At 43.3% G+C, this 22,338-nt stretch overlaps 1 protein-coding gene across 4 annotated transcripts in view; it reads right to left on the reverse strand.

Moving 5' to 3' along the window:
• RNFT2 (ring finger protein, transmembrane 2) overlaps positions 1-22,338 on the reverse strand; it is a 110,138-nt gene that overhangs the window by 15,588 nt on the left and 72,212 nt on the right. For all 4 annotated transcript variants that reach the window (XR_013222182.1, XM_077292353.1, XM_077292367.1 and 1 more), the window contains exons 7-8: positions 2,407-2,556; positions 41-106 (exon numbers count right to left, since the gene is read on the reverse strand). Coding sequence is in view for 3 of the 4 variants with exons in the window: in XM_077292353.1 (XP_077148468.1) it covers positions 41-106; positions 2,407-2,556 (216 nt within the window). In the remaining variant the exon portion in view is untranslated. The remainder of the gene's footprint in view (positions 1-40; positions 107-2,406; positions 2,557-22,338) is intronic.

Genomic DNA, 22,338 nt, shown 5'->3' on the forward strand with positions numbered 1-22,338 from the left:
TTCTTTAGATTTAATCCTCCAACTTTAAACTACACATTACCTGGGGATGACAAAGAACTCTTAGGGCTTTCCTTAATCCTCCAATGCGACCGCAAATGTCAAAAGACTAGAAGAGAAAAAGATATTAAAGAATATTGATAAGCATCATTGTATATTATCAAATTACAGTAAATATGGTTTAATGGTAAATCTAAAAGTAAAAGGTCATAAATTGATTTTCCTGAAGGATACAGTCAACCCGTAATTAACCCTTAGCAAGGCTGTTGTGTCGAGTGGTGGCTATGTGCAATCTTTCAGTTTTAACCTCAGCTATTTGTGCTCCAAAAATCATGTGTACACGTTCTGTAGCTGCTTCATATCATTGTACATGAGATAGGGAAAGGATTAAAGTGTGATATTCATTTTTCTTTTAAACGAATTACAAATATCTATATTTTTTCAATATTCTATATCTAAACCTAATGCCCCCATACACATTAGATGAAAGTTGACTGAACCCACCGATATCAGCAGGATAGGCAAGTCTAATGTGTACAGGGCCTCCCAGTCCAGCTGAAAAATAATGTTAGGGCAGAGAAGGATCTGGCCTGCTGCCGATCCTTTGTTCTCCCCGGAAATATGCTGCTACCAGTGCTCTCCTATGCATGACACAGACGCTCTCAGGCACACCGAAAGTTCCTGTGTATGAAGGAGCCAGGGGAGATGACTGTCAGCTGAGTGATTGTTTGGGTGAGCCAGTCATTAGACTCAGACTGCCTGAACCACAGACAGCATGATTCAGAGCAGAGCTGCACTATTGCAGCCAGGTGTGTTTTACTTTTAAACACTTTGGCACTTCACATAAAACAGATTGAAAAGCCGACCAGGGACTATAAGGAGAGACCCCACTAGTCCTACGCAGTCCCAGGCAGAGTTCTCCAGGACGCTCCATGTCTGTCCTGTGTACAGACAAAGGGAGGGACCTGAACCTACAGCGACCATGAAGGAGCAGACAATCATATAGCATATGTAAAATATAACAAATTTTATTAAGAGATAATTGGACATTTAATACCCAAGACAAAATAGCAAACCTATTGGAGAGATAAAAACACTACATGCTGTGCGAAATAGATACAGAAAAAAAACACCCACATATCCAAAGAACCAACAGTATATGTTTGATAACAGTATGGCTTCCACAGAGTAGATGACCATAAGTCAGTGAATATATATCTCTATATCACAAAATATTAAATAATAGTATAATACCTATACATTAAACACATCAATACTGTATACAATTCAAAGACCTACATTGTTGAATAACATGGTGGAAGAAAATCTAACATCATAAGGTTGGATATACTCCTAAACCAATGACTATAAGTCAGCATCGCCTGAATGGTCATACAGGTACACTATGGAAGGGGTCCTCTAAATTATTGACACAATATGTTGCCTGTCACCACACTAACACAGAATATATGTGCTAACGTGCACCTCACCGATCACATATGTCATAAATATAGTGTAACAAGTAACTGGGTGCACCGGTCACCTTCCGTTTGAGCCAGGAGAAGCTAAGACTCTGTTCCTTCTAGCTCACATAACCATGACCAATGCAGCCATTGGGTCCAACAGTCACCTTAAATGGTTACACAGGTACTAGAAAGACATAGGCCCACCAATAACACATTCTCTAATCCTAGATTATTTATAACCCAGCCTTTTTTGAAATACCGACATAGTGTCAGCCATTACTACCTCTTGTGGTAGGGCATTTCTACAGTCTGACTGCTCTAACTATAAAGAACCCTTTCCTATTTAGCTGCCGGAATCGCCTTTACTCCAGATGTAATGGGTGTACCCTGGCCCTATGTAAGGTGCTTGTAAAGGAACAAATCATGTGTCAGTTCTTTGTATTGACCAAATACACATCTATAAATATAGGAGATCACCTATGAGGCGTCTTTTTTCTACGCTTAACTCGCCCAATTTTTCCAATCTCTCACCATATAAAAGGCCCTCCATCCCATGTAATATTCTAGTTGCCTGCCTTTGAACTGACTATAAATTCCCATCATTCTTTTTAAAATGTGGAGTCCAAAACTTTATCTCATATTGATACACTTTGCTGGAAGGGGAAGCCAGGAGACTGGTGGGGACACCAACAGAGGATAAGTAGGCTCCTGTTTGTTTGTTTTTTTACACCACATGCAAAACATAAAAATAGGAGACAATTTAAAGGGTTATTCCCACCTTGACCTGGGGTCTGACAACTACGACTTCCATGTACAAACATAGGTTATCTGTTTGAGCATTTATTTCTACTTTGAATCTACCCCCAATTAGCGGCTGTCAGAAGAGCGGCACAGATAACCTTGGAGCAGGTAACACGGCTGTGATGAGATATGTCCGACTCACCTTACACAAACTATACAGGATTATTAGGATGCTTCCTAAGAAATACGTGCTTGAAGGATCGTCACCTATGATGTATTTATACCACAGCTGTATGGGCACCAGGGAACGTACTAGTTGGCTCAGCTCTTCAATCAGCAGGTAAAACTTACCCTGTAGAGACACAGTTAAACACTTAATGCCAGAGAGACAGACTAACATGAAGGCTTTCATTACTTTATTGGAGATGGGGAACCTTTGGAGAATATAGAATAAGGAATTGCAATGCTCAGAGGTCCAGGACAATTAATCTAAAGATTACAGAACATAATACATAGCACAGAAACGTAAAAAACAAATGCTATACATACAACTTGCCTAATATTTACTAAATGCCTATGTAAAAAACCCCTACATACCATACTATTGTAACCCCATGTTGTACCATTTTTGTTTTCTTTTGATTGAACAATACCAAATACAAAGGATCTCTCGGCTGAATACTAAAAAGCTTAACATGTTACAAATATTGAAAACTACAATAGAATGATACCGTTTACGTATTCATGAGTGCCGCGACTCCATGGGTTTACAGCCTAGGCCCTAATACTGGACTCTGGCTTGTGAACTAATGATGGCACCAATTACTGACGAGCATGTGGGCCTGCTACACATGCCGGCATCAGCTCATTAAGATCTTAGGAAACTGGCACCAAAGGCACCTCAATCTCTCCAGTGCAGGGACATGTGCTATGGCACTGGGCAGTGTACGGCATATACTGCTGTGCTGCAGATGAAAAGACCGGAGAGTGTGCTACACTGATTAACGACTCAGACATGGATTAGAGCCTGCTCAGTCCTAGTATCCCCCGAGGTCTTTGTACAAGGAGGAGTGTGTGTGTGTTTGTGACTCTGTTTAGAGGCTGAGGGAAGGAGCGAGGTGAGATCATACCGCATGGCTTGTATTTTACAGTCCCGCTGCTAGGAATAAGCCTCATTGCTCAGAGCTTTGGCATTCTTATGATCTCATACCCCTCCGGTGGGCTGGGAGCGAGCTCGCATTCTCATCCCCTTACAGCATCTCGCTGACATCGCTTTCATTTACTTTTTACTCCATAGGTGTGAGAACAACAATAGTCCCGGCCTATTTAGCCTTTACTGAATGCACACGCCAGCAGGTACCTACCATGGCACATCTATTAGAGGTTACCCATAAAGCAGTAAGCGCCGGCATCCATTCACTGTATATTAGGAGTGTACATTTACCTGGAGCTAGCAATATATTACAAGACCTGCTTCATTGTCAGCAGAGGTCTGGCTATTACATATAATTTAAAAAGGACACATTATGTGTGTGTTATATATATATATATATATATATATATATATATATACACATACACATATATATATATATATACATACACACACATAATATATATATATATATATATATATATATATATATATATATATATATATATATTTATTATACACACAATGTGTCCTTTTTAAACTATACGTACAGTAATTACCAGACTAATATCTATCTATATAAAATCAGAAAAAAACAATCGGCACTCCAAAAAATAAAAGTAAAAAAAAGTGGCTTTACTAATCCATTAACAGCAACATTTTGGCAGATTTCTCTGCCTTTCTCAAGCTTGAGAAAGGCAGAGAAATCTGCCGAAACGTCGCTGTTAATGGATCAGTAAAGCCACGTTTTTTCACTTTTACTTTTTGGAGTGCTGCCAGTTTTTTTTCTCATTTTCTATCTTGGAGGTTTGGATATTATCTTAACAGGTCTTATTGCACCCGGTTTCTTTTAATATTTTCTTTAAGCAATGTCTGACTTTTATTTGTTCATTTTCATACATTGATTTTTTATTTATTATTACTTTTGTCAGATTCAAGTTATTTCTGTGACCATTGTGGGTTTTTCTGTCATTAAAGGAGGGGTACCAACAATGTTGACTGTGTGTGTGAACGTACATACATACACATATATATATATATATATATATATATATATATATATATATATATATATATATATACACACACACACACACACACACACACAGAGTTGTGCTCAAAGGTTTACATACCCCGGCAGAATTTTTGCTTTCATGGCCTTTTACAGAGAATATGAATGAGAACACCAAAACTTTCTCCACTCATGGTTACTGGTTGGGTGAAGCCATTTATTGTCAAACTGCTGTGTTTTCTGTTTTAAAATCATAATGACAACCCAAAACATCCAAATTACCCTGAGAGAACCCCTATATGAATTCACTGAGATGTGGTTTGTAAAATGGGGTCACTTATGGGGGATTCTGCTGGTCTGGCACCTCAGGGGCTCTACCAATGTGGCATGGCACCTTCAAATCAGTCCAGCTAAATATGAACTTTAATATGGCGCTGCTTTCTTTCTGAGCTTTGCATTGTGAGTCAAAAATAGTTTTGACCACATATGGGGTATTGGTGTACTCATGAGAAATTGCTCAACAAACAAACATTTATGTGGGAAAAGTGTTTTTTTTTTAATTTTCACGGCTCAATGTTATAAACTTCTATGAAGCACCTGGGTGTTCAAGGTGTTCACCGCACATCTAGATAAGTTCGCTGAGGAATCTAGTTTCCAAAACGGTTTGGGGTTTCCATTGTTTAGGTACATTTGGCACACTCCAAACGCGACATGGCATAAACTTTTTACCTCCGGTCACAGCTGCAGGATCACGCTGCCATTTGACAGCATGGGCTCTCTGCCCGGTGGTAATGATCTTACCACTGATCAGAGGCAGTGTTTGTTGCGCTGTCATGCACATGATAGCGCGGCAAACACAGAATGTTCGGGCCCTCATTAATGTGAATGGGGCCCGGGTACGATTCGGATACCCAAACTGAACTTTTTTTTTTTTTTTTAAACTGTTTGGCCGGACCTGATCATCCAGGGGTTCACCCATCACTAGTCCTGATTAGCTGTACCTGGATAGCTAGGATTAGAACCAGGCAGTGTGTTCATCTGACTGTCGGCTTGGCGAGCTGAGCAGAGTGGGTTGTGTTGGAGTTTAAGGCTACTTTCACACTACCGTTAACTGCATTACGTCGCAAATCCGTTTTTTTGCCGAAAAAACGGATGCGTCAAAAAAGTGAAAAACGTATGCAACGCAAACAGCATTTCGACGGATCCGTCGCAAATCCGTTAAACGTTTCCGTCGAAAATACTGGATGCGTTGCATACGTTGCATCCGTTTTTACCATCCGTTGCATCCGTTTTTACGACTGATCCTTTTTTAAAAGGGAGGCTCCCAAATTTGATTGGCTACTGGAAAATATGGAAAACTATATAGTTACTGTTTTTACAGCCCATCTTTGAGGGTTTTAGTTTTGTGGCAGCGATGGAAGGTGTTCTTGTGAGCATTGCTAGTTTGGTTACCGACATTATCTTTGAGACGAATCGCCTGGATATCATAGTGCGGGAGAAGGAGGCGGCAGCGGAAAAACGGAGGATGCTTCTGCAGCAACGGAGACGGAGGCGACTCTGGATACATCCGATTAATGAACTACGGATGATGATAAAGGGATCCAAACCCTAACCCTACCCCTAACCTCACCCCTAACCGTTTAATGAACATTTTCTGACAGTCATAGTGCCACGTATTTCAGTGCCACGTATTTCAGTGCCACGTATTTCAGTGCCACGTATTTCAGTGTCACGTATTTAAGTGTCACGTATATAAGTGCCACGTATATAAGTGCCACGTATATAAGTGCCACGTATATAAGTGCCACGTATTTCAGTGCCACGTATTTCAGTGCCACGTATTTCAGTGCCACGTATATAAGTGCCACGTATATAAGTGCCACATATATAAGTGCCACATATATAAGTGCCATGTATATAAGTGCCACGTATATAAGTGCCACGTATATAAGTGCCACGTATTTCAGTGCCACGTATATAAGTGCCACGTATATAAGTGCCACGTATATAAGTGCCACGTATTTCAGTGCCACGTATATAAGTGCCATGTATATAAGTGCCACGTATAACCACGTAGTTATAGTATTTATAGTACGTGGCACTGAAATACGTGGCACTGAAATACGTGGCACTTATATACGTGGCACTTAAATACGTGGCTGGCTGGGGTCTTGTGGCTGGCAGTCTTCTCTCTGGGTCTTGCTGGCATATGTGGGGTTGAAGGCCCAGGCCAGGTTTATATAGATTTGGGGGTGTCTGGCCAATTGGCAACAAAATCCAGCTTCTGAGCATGCTCAGTGCAAAAAAACGTATTGCAGCGCTGCATTGCGTCGTACGACGTGTCCCGACGCATCCGTCGCTCATAGGCTTCCATTGTAGCCAACGACGTATGCCACAGGATGCGTCGCAACACGTTTTTTAGGCGGAGACAAAAAACGTTACAAGCAACGTTTTTTGCCGACGACGTGTGGCCAAATTTCGACGCATCCGTCGTAAAACGGACACGACGTATGCCAATCCGTCGCAATCCGTCGCCAATACAAGTCTATGGGGAAAAAACGCATCCAGCAAAAACTTTTGCTGGATGCGTTTTTTCTGAAAAAAGACGTTTTGAGACGTAATGCAGTTAACGCTAGTGTGAAAGTAGCCTAAGAGAGAGACAAGCCAAAATCTCCCCGAGAGGAGAATGCAGAGGCCGTCAGCACCAAACTGCAAGTATCACTGGTTGCTATGGATAACAGCTGTTTTTTGTAACCGAACTGGAACTAGCTCAGCCATGTTGGAGTAACCAGTGAATGTGAGTCCACTGAGCCTGAAGCAGGTCCTGAATAGAGTTGAGCGAATTTGTTCGGGTTCCCGGCTTCCTGAATCGTGCCGACTGATCAGCTGATCGGCGCCGCAGCTGCATGTGTCCCGACTGTCACAGTACATGCATGGTGAGCTCAACAATCGGGCTGCCCATGCATGTGTTGCAACAGCCGCGACACATGCAGCTGCGGCGCCGATCAGCTGGCGCGATCCAGGAAGCTGGTGTTCCCTCTGCAGCTTATTCGGCAAGCACTATAGCTTGCCAAATAAGAGGGAACCCAAACAAATTTGCTCAACTCTAGTCCTGAATTGCTGGCTGGGTGAGACCCTGTTATTGCTTTCCCTTCATTGAAAAAAATATTGTGATTAGTGATGAGTGAACATGCTCGGGTAAGGTGTTATCTGAGCATACTTGAGTGCTAACCAAGTGTCTCTGGTGAACTTGAAAAATATGTTCGAGTCCCCATGGCTGCATATCTTGGTTCAACAGCCGCAACACATGCAGGGATTGTCTGTTTGGCAATCCCTGCATGTGTTGAGCTGTGTTACAGCTGCGAGACATGCAGCCATGGGACTGCAACATTTTTTGAGCACGCCAAAGACACTCACATATGTAAGTACACGCATTAATGCAAGTTAAAACGCCTTATGTACAAATGAAGAATACTAAAAAAAAACCACACCCCTTCCATTGATGAAAGGAGCGTGAGTGTGTGGTCCATCTGCAAGACCTCATGTAGAGGTCTGACTTGGCTGTGACCTGCCCTTGTATCAGTGACTATGGCATTTTTCAGTGATATGTTGTGGTGTAATATATTTTTTCAGTGAATTACTTTGCATTTTCGGCTAGTGATTAGTCTGAATTGTGTACTTCCGCATTTAGTAGAACTCTAATAATGAAACCAAAGAGAACGTTTCTGATACAAAATGGAAGATTGGAAAAAAGATGTGTGTGCCATTACCTAATAACATTTCTCATGGGTGAAATTACACTTAAGCAGCAATGAATTGTAAATCCGCTTGCCTTGAAAATAAGTCTCCACATTGTGCTGATTCTCTTCAAAAGAAGCCTGTACTCCCCCCCGAGCTGCACCTAAGCTGCTCTGCGCTGATGGGTGGCAAGAACCCCGAAACAGAGTTGTCTACAGATGGACCTCTAGTTTGGTTGATACGTGCTACTTTGTATATTTTTTTCCTATTGAGCATTGTCTTGAAAATAAGTCTTCATACAGAGTTAGGTCTCAATAAGAGCCAGTATCCCCTTGAGCAGAGTCTTAGCCTTAAATTTAAATCCAAAAAGCCGAAATGAGAGATAAAGAGAAGCAATTGTTAATGAAAGTGGCTTAAATGACCACAACTTATCAAACCTCTGCCATTTGATATCAAGCTGTGGAATAAAATACATAAAAAATATGATAAGGAAGTGTTTTCCTTCTCATCCTTACTTACCCAAAGCAAGATCACATACCAGCACTGAAAATAAGCAAAACGTAACCTAAAGATATAACTGTGAATCTTTCCTGTCCTTGCTGTGCAAGAATTCAGTCTTATGTGAGGTTGATAATGGCTAGCCCTCTGTAGCGTGTATAGCTAACCCCTATGTATTATAGGGGTGAATTATATTGTAGGGGAGCACTTACAGTTTACTTTAACAGGTTACAAAAACTTCATTCCTTTCTAGCTGTAATCATGATTTATTCAAACAAATAAAATATTCTTACCATCCACACTCACTAATTCCCCTAGAAAAAAAAGCCTAATGCTATGTTCATCCAGACCCTCTTTGTTCATGAAAAGAATCATAACTTAAAAGGGCCATTCCCAAAATCACAAATGTGTTCTCTTATTATAGAAGAGAGATAAACTTTCTAATCACTGGGGGTCTGACAGCTGGGACACCTAGGTATCCCGAGTTCAGGGCTCTGTAGCCCCATCTTGAATGGAGTAGAGATGAACATGCTAGTCTTAAGCTCTAGTCAGTGTCAATAAGACTGCAGGAACAAAAACAAGCACGGCGCTCCTCGGCTATTTGCTGCAGTCCCCTAGTCAATAAATGGTACGAAGGCTGAGCATGTGCACCTCCACTCCATTCAAGATGGGGCTGCAGAGCCAGTTCTCCGGATTACTGGGGATGCCAGTGGTCAGCTATAGCAAGTTATTCCGTTTGCAAAGGTTAGGGGATAAGTTGTGATTTTGGGAATAAACCTTTAAAGGGGTTCTCCTCACTTAGTCTCCAAGTGTGCATTCACTCTACGTGACTGCAGACTTGTTTCACATGGCGTGCAATGCAAGCTGTGAGGATTCTTGGTGCCGATGCCTGGAAAGGAGAATCATATGACAGCAAGAAATCAATACACATGCTCTTGGCCAGATTCCGACTAAATGGACACAGTGTAGTCGGAATGTGGCCGGGAGTGTGCATATCACATACTTGCGGTCACATGACAGCCTGCTCCCGACACCAGAGAATTCTTACAGCACGCAGCGCGCACAATGTGAGGATTTACAACAGTCACAGAGTACATAGAGTGACTGCAGATTTGAAGCTTAAGATTGGACAACCCCTTTTAATAAAATCTGTCATCCATACAGGAAATGTAATAGCTGTATAGGTGAAGGGGGTTACTATGTAAATAATAGAGATTGCTCAGACATTCTGGCTTTGTAGAAAGGTGAGGTTCAGTCACGTACCGCCAACTGTGGCAGGTCATGCAACCCCCATGGGGCCCATTACAGGCACCGGCACCGAGCCCCCCACCCATGATTGAAAATTCAACTATATCAGGATCCTGGATGCCGATACAGTTGAAAGCAATCATGAGAGAGGCGCTTTCTCCCCATCATTATGTTTTGGCATCTGACGCAACGGGCACGATGACGTCACTACAAGGCACTTCAGAATGCTCGCTGAAGAGACCGGAGAGGTGGGGGAATGAGCAGGAGAGGTGAGTATTGTATCTTTTTTAAATCAGTAAGACCATTGTGGTGACCAGAATTCTGTATGGAGGTGCATGATACTGTATGGGGAGGGCATTATACTATATGGAGGACTATGTTGAGTGTATTATATTGTATAGAGGACAATGGGGAGTGCATTATACTATATGAAAGACTATGGGGTGCATTATACAATATGGAAGTCTATGTGGGGGCTATTACAATACTTGGAGGGCTATATGGGAGCCTTTATACTGTATGCAAGCAATTATACAGTATGAAGGTTTGTATGGGGTCCATTATACTCTCTGAAAGGGCTGTGTGGGGGCCATTATATGGTTTGAAGAGGTGTGGGTCCATCATACTGTATGTAGGTCCATTATACTGCATTGACGGCTGTGTGGGGGGTCACTGTTGGGGGGGATCATATTGTGTTGAGCTTACCATGCTTTTCTGGGGCAGTTGAAGGGGATACAGTAGGGTCATACTGTGCATGTGGAGGTTATTGTGGAGGAATTCAGTGTGGGGGTATGTTACAGTGTTTTTGGGGTACTTTTGTTGACATCATACTGTATGAGTGCAAAGAAAGGGGATCCAGGGCTGCAGTAGGACAATTATTTTGCAAAAGCTGCAAAGTTGTGAGATATGCTCTTCTGTGATCCTGCAAAATCTTAATTTTTATTTGGGGGGTGGGGAGGGGTGGGGTAGAACATTTGCTTAGGGGCCCCATGATTTCTATGTATGCCCCTGCTGAGTGACAACCCTTATGAGGTCTGTGATGGCCAACATTGTCTAATGGTGTAGCAGCTTACTTTCAAAAAGCTTCACAGAGGAGGAAAGTTCAGATATTTTTATGTCTTAACCCCTTTACCCCAAATTCTGTTTTCACCTTCATGACCAGGCCAAATTTTACAATTCTGACCAGGGTCACTTTATGAGGCAATAACTCTGGAATGCTTCAATGGACCCCACCAATTCTGACACTATTTTCTTGTGACATATTGGACTTCATGATAGTGGTAAAATTTATTCGATATGACTTGCTTTTATTTATGAAAAACTGTTAATTTGTATGCCCTTAAGTAAAAGAGATAGGTTACTCAAAATAGTTTATAAATAACATTTCCCACATGTCTACTTTACATCGGCACAAGTTGTTTTTTTTTTACTTTTTTTGTTAGGAAGTAGAAGTTGAACAGTGACTTCTCATTTTTCCAACAAAATTTACAAAATCATTTTTTTAGGGACCACATCACATTTGAAGCGACTCTGCCTATATGACAGAAAATACAAAAAAGTGACACCATTCTAAAAACTGTACCACGTAAGGTGCTCAAAAACACATTCAAGAAGTTTAAAGGGACTCTGTCACCCCCTCCAGCCGTTAGAAACTAAAAGAGCCACCTTGTGCAGTAGTAATGCTGCATTCTGACAAGGTGGCTCTTTTAGTTATTGGTGCAGTCAAAGCAGAAATAAAGCCTTTTATAATTTCGCAAAAATACCTGTCTTTAGCCCTGGAGGCAGGTCTTAACCCCCCTGCTGCACACGCCACACTGCCGTCACTCAAGGCTTCTTCGGCGCTGGGCGCCGCCCCCTCCTCGCTGTTTTCAAATCAAATCCGGCGCCTGCGCTGTTTTGTTCTGCCTGGGGCAGGCGCAGTGAGCGCTGCCTGTCTGACCTCAGATGCAGTCTCGCAGACTGCGCCTGTGCGGCAACCCAGCTTGTGAATCCCAGCCCTGTCAGGACTCTGAACATTTTTTACCTTTTGTGCATTACTGCCCTTTTCCAAGATGGCGTCCTTGGTCTCATGTGCACTGTGTCTTCCTGCTATAAAACTCCACCCCAGCCTTCAGTCTGTGCTAGAGTTTTTTGCCTTGCATCCAGCAAATGACCTCTGATTACTCCCTGGATATACACCTGCTCCTGTGAACCTGTGTGGTGATCCTGCTACTCTGCTGAGTTCCTGCTGCATACACAAGTTTCCAGTAATCCTCCTTCATCTGCTGCTCGTCTTTACTTCCACCTGCATTTGCTGGACATGTAAGCGGCTGCTGCTTTGCATTAACCTGAAACTATTAACCAGGCCTCCCTGGTTGAGCTAAGATATGATATGAACTGCCTATAAGCATATCTATCTGTGTCTGGACTAAGACAAGGATTTATTCGTGTCAAGTATCCTCAAGAATAACTGTGCTTCATAGACTTTCTGCTTGATTGCATTTTGCTCTGAAGTTTCCTATAGACTGCTAAGCTGCGTTTATTATTTGCACCAAGTGTTGTGGACTTGAGTTTCTCTCTGCACCTCTTTGTATCACCATGTGATAATATAGACTTTACCACTTATAAAACTGTGTCCTGTAGTTGTCTTGTTCCACGCAAAGAGTCTCCCGAGATATCCCCTATAATTACTACAGGATACTCTAGCCTAAAAAAAAAAAAAGGAGACTGCTGGAACAATGACTGCAGAAAGCAGATTAGAGCAGGTGTTTTCCATAATTAGATCACTGCAGAAAGATGTGGAAGGTCTGCAAAAGAAGTTTGGAAGCTTTGAACTCAATCAACAAGTGTTTGGACGGACTTTGCAGGACTTGAGCAACCGCATCGCAGCCCAGGAAAACAAACTTGCTGGCATAGAGTCCCAGTATGGACGGGCTTATCAGGACATAAGCACGCAAATAGCTGCACAAGTGACTTTACTCTCTGGGCAACCGCCACCAGCTAGCCCACCTAAGTTGCCCCCATTCAGATTTAATGGTGATCGCGACAAATTTCGTGGCTTTGTGAATCAATGTATGCTATATTTTGATGTGTATGCTGACCGTTTTCCTACTGATAGATCCAAAGTATTGTGTGTAATAATGCTACTGACCTCACGAGCGCTCGCCTGGGCGAATCCGATGATTGAGTCTCGTGACCCACGGTTAAATGACTTGGATGATTTCTTGGCCGCTATGGCATTAATGTTTAATGACCCTAATCGCCGTGCAACCGCTGAATCTGCTTTGTTGTCTTTATGCCAGTCTAAAAGTTCTGTTATTGAGTATGCCACTGAATTCAGGAGATTGGCGGTAGATACGAATTGGAACAGTTATGCACAATTGCCTATTTTTAGAAGGGGTCTGTCTAGTATTGTAAAAGATGAACTAGCCCGCTCAGAGTCACCACAAGAGCTAGAGACATTTATACAGCATTGTGTGCGCATAGACATTCGCCTTACTGAGCGTAGGCATGAGAAATTTGCTGCATATAACAGTGTTTCTAACTTTTCCCTTCCTTCCAAAGAGCCTGCAGGTAAAACCTCTCGGGAGGTGGAGGAGGTGCCCATGCAAATTGATTCCGTTCAGAGGCGCGAGATCAATGAGCGCCGGGAGCATCGCCTTTGTGAAAGTCTATGTTTCTACTGTGGCCAGTATGACCACTTCTTGATCAATTGTCCTAAGTGTCCTAGACGGCCTAACAAGGTGCTAGCAGCAATAGGGGAGTATGACAACTGTGATGATGAATCTAACATCTCTGAATGTAGCCTGCCTTTAAATGCTGTATTCCATTCACTTTCTATGACTTCACCCCCCTAGGAGCTGAAGGAAAAGAATTCTCACTGTTCTCTCCCTATTAAGATCCTGTGTTCAGGACAGTGGATTTCCAGTTCAGCTATGATTGACTCTGGTGCAGGTGGAAATTTCATGGATATTGCATTTGCCAAGGAACATGGTATTAAAATTCAGCAAAGAGCCTCTCCAATTACCATGGAAACAGTGGATGGGTCACCTTTAATCTCTGGGCCTGTGGATCAGGAGACTGTACCCCTTGACATTTTGTTGGAGCCTAATTATCAGGAGCAACTTTCTTTCTTGCTAATTTCTTCTCCTCATTTTCCTGTGATTTTAGGCATTCCTTGGTTGCGTTCTCAGAACCCAATTATCAACTGGGAGACCAAGGAGATTATCTTCCCAACAAGGAGCAACTCAGCGTTAACAGAAGCTGTCCCTGAGTCCACGACTACGGAACCACATGTACAGGTATTTTCTTTACCTCCAGCTTATAAAGAGTTCTCTGACATCTGTGACAAGAAGAATGTAGATCAGCTTCCTCCACACAGGCATTATGACTGTCCCATTGAGCTGCTTCCCAGGGCAGCCATTCCTTTTGGTAACGTATACCCTTTGGCGGCACCTGAGCTTCAAGCCTTAAAAGAGTATATTGATGAAAATCTGGCCTAAGGCTTCATACGTCCTTCTTCCTCACCAGCAGGGGCACCTATCTTTTTTGTAAAGAAGAAGGCTGGTACCCCGAGACCCTGTGTTGACTATCGAGAACTCAATAAGGTAACCGTACGAAACCGTTACACTTTGCCTCTGATTCCCGAATTACTGGAAAGAGTCCGCCATGCTAAGGTGTTCTCTAAACTGGATCTTCGTGGGGCTTATAATTTGGTGCGTATTCGTCCAGGGGATGAGTGGAAGACAGCATTCAGATGCCGGTATGGACACTTTGAATCTCTTGTGATACCCTTCGGGCTTTGTAACGCCCCTGCTAATGACATTTTCAGAGATTTGTTGGACCAGTTTGTAGTGATCTATTTGGACGATATACTAATCTTTTCTGACTCTCTACAGGAACATGAAGAACATGTCAAAACTGTTTTAAGAAGTCTCAAAGAGAACCATCTGTATATTAAGCCGGAGAAATGCGAGTTCCATTGTTCTGAGACAAGGATTTATTCTTGTCAAGTATCCTCAAGAATAACTGTGCTTCATAGACTTTCTGCTTGATTGCATTTTGCTCTGAAGTTTCCTATAGACTGCTAAGCTGCGTTTATTATTTGCACCAAGTGTTGTGGACTTGAGTTTCTCTCTGCACCTGTTTGAATCACCATGTGATAATATAGACTTTACCACTTATGAAACTGTGTCCTGTAGTTGTCTTGTTCCACGCAAAGAGTCTCCTGAGTTATCCCCTATAATTATTACAGCCCCGGAGTGTGCATAATGCATAACACACTGCGGGGCTGGGATTCACAAGCTGGGTTGCCGCGCAGGCGCAGTCTGCGAGACTGCATCTGAGGTCAGACGGGCAGCGCTCACTGCGCCTGCCCCAGGCAGAACAAAACAGCGCAGGCGCCGGATTTGATTTGAAAACAGTGCGGAGGGGGCGGCACCCAGCGCCGAAGAAGCCTTGAGTGACGGCAGTGTGGCGTGTGCAGCAGGGGGGTTAAGACCTGCCTCCAGGGCTAAACACAGGTATTTTTGCGAAATTATAAAACGCTTTATTTCTGCTTTGACTGCACCAATAACTAAAACAGCCACCTTGTCAGAATGCAGCATTACTGCTGCACAAGGTGGCTCTTTTAGTTTCTAACGGCTGGAGGGGGTGACAGAGTCCCTTTAACTGTTTAGGTCAGTGTTCCCCAACTCTGGTCCTCAAGAGCCACCAACAGGTCATGTTTTCAGGATTTCCTTTGTATTTCACAGGTGATGGAATTATTGCCTGTGAAGGTGATGGAATTTTCACCTGGGCAATACTAAGGAAATCCTGAAGACATGACCTGTTGTTGGCTCTTGAGGATCTCAGTTGGGGGAACACTGGTTTAGGTGCTTCACAGGAACTGAAGCAATGTGGAAGGAAACAATATGCATTTAACTTTTTTTTTCACAAAAAAATTATATTTTAGAACCAATTTTTTTTTTATTTTCACAAGGATAACAGAAAAAAAATAGACCCCAAAATTTGTTGTGCAATTTCTCCTGAGTATATCGAAACTCCATATGTGGGGAAAAACCACTGTTTGGGCACACAGCAGGGCTCGGAAAGGAAGGAGCAACGTTTGACTTTTTTTTTTTTTTTTTAACACAAAATTGGCTGGAATTGAGAGCGAATGCCATACGCTTGGACAGGGGGTTTCCTAAACAGTGGAAACCGCCTACAAGTGACTCCATTTTGGAAAACAGACCCCTCAGGGAACTTATCTAGATGTGTGGCGAGCACCTTGAACTCCCAGGTTCTTCACAAAAAATTCTAAAAATGAGTTGTGGCAAAAAAATGACTGTTTGGGCGCACAGAAGGGCTCGGAAGGGAAAGCACACCATTTGACTTTTTGAACGCAAAATTGGCTGGAATTGAAAGCGGATGCCCTGTTGCGTTTGGAGAACCTATGAATGTGCCTAAACAGTGGATATCCCCCACAAGTGACCCCATTTAGGAAACTAGACCCCTCAGGAAACTTATCTAGATTTGTAGTGAGCCCCTTGAACTCCCCGATGTGTCACAAAAAATTATAAAGTTAAGTTGTGGGAAAGAAAAAAAAGTATGGGTACGTGAATTGATTACCTGTACGTGTTTGGGCTGTGATATGTTGCCCCTTGAGGAAGTACAATATGAAACATGCATTGGGGCTGGGGGCAGCACAGCGGGACACTGGACACTAGGATTCAGCTCTGGACATATAACAGACCAAACACATACATGGAATCAATTCACCTACTCATACCTTTTTTCATGCACATAAGACGATGACATATCAGAGCCACTTGGCATTTATTTTAGCAGAAAATATCTACTTCTTTGTAAATGCAATTTTTATAGTCCACCTACACATCTCTTGTTAGGTAGTTTTGTTACCTGTATAAATAATTTAATTGAACTGTGATCTGGTTAATGTCCATTAGAATTTCATGTGGGTGGTCTCTCGCACGAGGCATCATTTTTCTGTGTTTTAAAAAGAATGATTTGGAATTTGTGTATTTTACTAAGTTGAACTAATAAAAATATTTTTTTTATAATACCGTATATATTTGAGTGTTAAATTGTGTGGTCCATTGGTTTCTTAATTCACAAGGAACAATACAGGGACTACCTTATTTGTCATGATCTCAATGGCAAGAGATCATAGCATCAGCATATATAGGAACTAGCTCTTGGAAGATGGAAACTGAGCTGACCATGAACTAAACCTAACGCACAACTAGCAGTGGCCGGGTAGCATGCCTACGTTGATTCTAGATGCCCAGCACCAGCCGGAGGACTAAATAAAGCTAGCAGAGGAAAATATTAGTCCTAGCTCACCTCTAGAGAAATACCCCGAAAGGAGACAGAGGCCCCCCACATGTATTGGCGGTGAATCAAGATGAAATAACAAACGTAGTATGAAAATAGGTTTAGCAAATTTGAGGTCCACTTACTACATAGCAGAAGACAGAAAGGACACTTTCATGGTCAGCTAAAAAACTCTATCAAAACACCATCCAGAAATTACTTTAAAACTCTGGCATTAACTCATAACACCAGAGTGGCAATTCCTGTTCACAAGAGCTTTCCAGACACAGTAACGAAACTACAGCTGTGAACTGGAACAAAAATGCAAAAACAAACATGGACAAGAGTCCAACTTATCTAGTAGTTGTCTAGGAGCAGGAACAAGCACAGAGAGGCTTCTGATAACATTGTTGACCGGCAAGCAACTAACAGAGCAGCAAGGTTATATAGCGACTCCCACATCTTGATGGGAACAGGTGAACAGAGAAGATGAAGACACCAGTTCAATTCCACCAGTAGCCACCGGGGGAGCCCAGAATCCAAATTCACAACAGTACCCCCCCCTCAAGGAGGGGGCACCGAACCCTCACCCGAACCACCAGGGCGATCAGGATGGGCCCTATGAAAGGCACGAACCAGATCAGAGGCATGAACATCAGATGCATTCACCCAAGAATTATCCTCCTGGCCGTATCCCTTCCACTTGACCAGATACTGGAGTCTCCGTCTGGAAACACGAGAGTCTAAGATTTTCTCCACAACGTACTCCAACTCACCCTCAACCAACACCGGAGCAGGAGGCTCAACGGAAGGCACAACCGGTACCTCATACCTGCGCAATAATGACCGATGAAAAACGTTATGAATAGAAAAGGATGCAGGGAGGTCCAAACGGAAGGAAACAGGGTTAAGAATCTCCAATATCTTATACGGGCCGATGAACCGAGGCTTAAACTTAGGAGAAGAGACCCTCATAGGGACAAAACGAGAAGACAACCACACCAAGTCCCCAACACGAAGACGAGGACCAACACGACGACGGCGGTTAGCAAAAAGCTGAGTCTTCTCCTGGGACAACCTCAAATTGTCCACCACCTGCCCCCAGATCTGATGCAATCTCTCCACCACAGCATCCACTCCAGGACAATCCGAAGATTCCACCTGACCAGAGGAAAATCGAGGATGAAACCCCGAATTACAGAAAAACGGGGACACCAAAGTGGCAGAGCTGGCCCGATTATTGAGAGCGAACTCCGCCAATGGCAAAAAAGCAACCCAATCATCCTGGTCAGCAGACACAAAACACCTCAGATATGTCTCCAGGGTCTGATTAATCCGCTCAGTCTGGCCATTCGTCTGAGGATGGAAAGCGGACGAAAAAGATAAATCTATGCCCATCCTAGCACAGAATGCCCGCCAAAATCTAGACACGAATTGGGTCCCTCTGTCAGAAACGATATTCTCAGGAATACCATGCAAACGAACAACATTTTGAAAAAACAGAGGAACCAACTCGGAAGAAGAAGGCAACTTGGGCAGAGGAACCAAATGGACCATCTTAGAGAAACGGTCACACACCACCCAGATGACAGACATCTTCTGAGAAACAGGCAGATCTGAAATAAAATCCATCGAGATGTGCGTCCAAGGCCTCTTAGGAATAGGCAAGGGCAACAACAATCCACTAGCCCGAGAACAACAAGGCTTGGCCCGAGCACAAACGTCACAAGACTGCACAAAGCCTCGCACATCTCGTGACAGGGAAGGCCACCAGAAGGACCTTGCCACCAAATCCCTGGTACCAAAAATGCCAGGATGACCTGCCAACGCAGAAGAATGAACCTCAGAGATGACTCTACTGGTCCAATCATCAGGAACAAACAGTTTATCAGGTGGGCAACGATCAGGTCTATCCGCCTGAAACTCCTGCAAGGCCCGCCGCAGGTCTGGAGAAACGGCTGACAATACCACTCCTTAAGTCCTTAAGGATACCTGTGGGCTCAGAGTTACCAGGCGAGTCAGGCTCAAAACTCCTAGAAAGGGCATCCGCCTTAACATTCTTAGAACCCGGTAGGTATGACACCACAAAATTAAACCGAGAGAAAAATAATGACCAGCGCGCCTGTCAAGGATTCAGGCGCCTGGCGGTCTCAAGATAAACCAAATTTTTGTGGTCAGTCAATACCACCACCTGATGTCTGGCCCCCTCAAGCCAATGGCGCCACTCCTCAAAAGCCCACTTCATGGCCAAAAGCTCCCGATTCCCAACATCATAATTCCGCTCAGCGGGCGAAAATTTACGGGAAAAGAAGGCACAAGGCCTCATCACGGAGCAGTCAGAACTTTTCTGCGACAACACTGCCCCAGCTCCGATCTCAGAAGCGTCGACCTCAACCTGAAAAGGTAGAGCAACATCAGGCTGACGCAACACAGGGGCAGAGGAAAAACGGCGCTTAAGCTCCCGAAAGGCCTCCACAGCATCAGGGGACCAATCAGCAACATCAGCACCCTTCTTAGTCAAATCGGTCAATGGCTTAGCAATATCCGAAAAACCAGCAATAAATCGACGATAAAAGTTAGCAAAGCCCAAAAATTTCTGAAGACTCTTAAGAGAAGAGGGCTGCGTCCAATCACAAATAGCTTGAACCTTGACAGGATCCATTTCAATGGAAGAGGGGGAAAAAATATATCCCAAAAAGGAAATCCTCTGTACCCCAAAAACACACTTAGAACCCTTCACACACAAAGAATTAGACCGCAAAACCTGAAAAACCCTCCTGACTTGCTGGACATGAGAGTCCCAGTCATCCGAAAAAATCAGAATATCATCCAGATACACAATCATAAATTTATCCAAATAATCGCGAAAAATATCATGCATAAAGGACTGGAAAACTGACGGAGCATTTGAAAGACCAAAAGGCATCACTAAATACTCAAAGTGGCCCTCGGGCGTATTAAATGCGGTTTTCCACTCATCCCCCTGCCTGATTCGCACCAAATTATACGCCCCACGAAGGTCAATCTTAGAGAACCACTTGGCCCCCTTTATGCGAGCAAACAAATCAGTCAGCAACGGCAATGGGTATTGATATTTAACAGTGATTTTATTCAAAAGCCGATAATCAATACATGGTCTCAAAGAGCCGTCTTTTTTTGACACAAAGAAAAAACCGGCTCCTAAGGGAGATGACGATGGACGAATATGTCCCTTTTCCAAGGACTCCTTTATATATTCACGCATAGCAGCATGTTCAGGTACAGACAGATTAAATAAACGACCCTTTGGGTATTTACTACCCGGGATTAAATCTATGGCACAATCGCACTCTCGGTGCGGAGGTAACGAACCAAGCTTGGATTCTTCAAAGACGTCACGATAGTCAGACAGGAACTCAGGAATTTCAGAGGGAATAGATGATGAAATGGAAACCACAGGTACATCCCCATGAGCCCCCTTACATCCCCAGCTCAACACAGACATAGCTTTCCAGTCGAGGACTGGGTTGTGAGATTGCAGCCAAGGCAATCCTAGCACCAAATCATCATGTAGATTATACAGCACCAGAAAGCGAATAATCTCCTGGTGATCCGGATTAATACGCATAGTTACTTGTGTCCAGTATTGTGGTTTATTATTAGCCAATGGGGTGGAGTCAATCCCCTTCAGAGGAATAGGAGTCTCCAAAGGCTCTAAATCATACCCACAGCGTTTGGCAAAGGACCAATCCATAAGACTCAAAGCGGCGCCAGAGTCGACATAGGCGTCCGTGGTAATAGATGACAAAGAGCAAATCAGGGTCACAGATAGAATAAACTTAGACGGTAAGGTGCAAATGGAAACAGATTTACCAAGCTTTTTAGTGCGCTTAGAGCATGCTGATATAACATGAGTAGAATCACCACAATAGAAACACAACCCATTTTTCCGTCTAAAATTCTGCCGCTCGCTTCGGGACAGAATTCTATCACACTGCATACTCTCTGGCGGTTTCTCAGTGGACACCGCCAGATGGTGCACTGGTTTGCGCTCCCGCAAACGCCTATCGATCTGAATAGCCATTGTCATGGACTCATTCAGACCCGCAGGCACAGGGAACCCCACCATAACATCCTTAATGGCATCAGAGAGACCCTCTCTGAAAGTCGCCGCCAGGGCGCACTCATTCCACTGAGTAAGCACAGACCATTTACGGAATCTTTGGCAGTAAATTTCCGCTTCATCTTGCCCCTGAGATAGGGACATCAAAGTTTTTTCTGCCTGAAGCTCCAAATGAGGTTCGTCATAAAGCAACCCCAAGGCCAGAAAAAACGCATCCACATTGAGCAACGCAGGATCCCCTGGTGTCAATGAAAAAGCCCAGTCTTGAGGGTCGCCCCGGAGCAAGGAAATCACAATCCTGACCTGCTGTGCAGGATCTCCGGCAGAGCGAGATTTCAGGGACAAAAATAATTTGCAATTATTTCGAAAATTCTGAAACCCAGATCTATTCCCCGAGAAAAATTCCGGCAAAGGAATTCTCGGCTCAGATACAGGTGCATGACAAACAAAATCTTGCAAATTTTGTACCTTCGTGGCGAGATTATTCAAACCTGCAGTTACACTCTGAAGATCCATTGCAAACAGGTAAACACAGAGCCATTCAAAGGAGAGAAAAAAAAAAAAAAAAAAAATTTCAGCAGACTACTTATTTCTCTCCTTTCTCAGCCAAGGATTTTAACCCTTTAGTGGGCCGGTCAAACTGTCATGATCTCAATGGCAAGAGATCATAGCATCAGCATATATAGGAACTAGCTCTTGGAAGATGGAAACTGAGCTGACCATGAACTAAACCTAACGCACAACTAGCAGTGGCCGGGTAGCATGCCTACGTTGATTCTAGATGCCCAGCACCAGCCGGAGGACTAAATAAAGCTAGCAGAGGAAAATATTAGTCCTAGCTCACCTCTAGAGAAATACCCCGAAAGGAGACAGAGGCCCCCCACATGTATTGGCGGTGAATCAAGATGAAATAACAAACGTAGTATGAAAATAGGTTTAGCAAATTTGAGGTCCACTTACTACATAGCAGAAGACAGAAAGGACACTTTCATGGTCAGCTAAAAAACTCTATCAAAACACCATCCAGAAATTACTTTAAAACTCTGGCATTAACTCATAACACCAGAGTGGCAATTCCTGTTCACAAGAG

This window comes from Ranitomeya variabilis, chromosome 1 (genome assembly GCF_051348905.1).
Source record: "Ranitomeya variabilis isolate aRanVar5 chromosome 1, aRanVar5.hap1, whole genome shotgun sequence".
NCBI lineage: Eukaryota > Metazoa > Chordata > Amphibia > Anura > Dendrobatidae > Ranitomeya > Ranitomeya variabilis.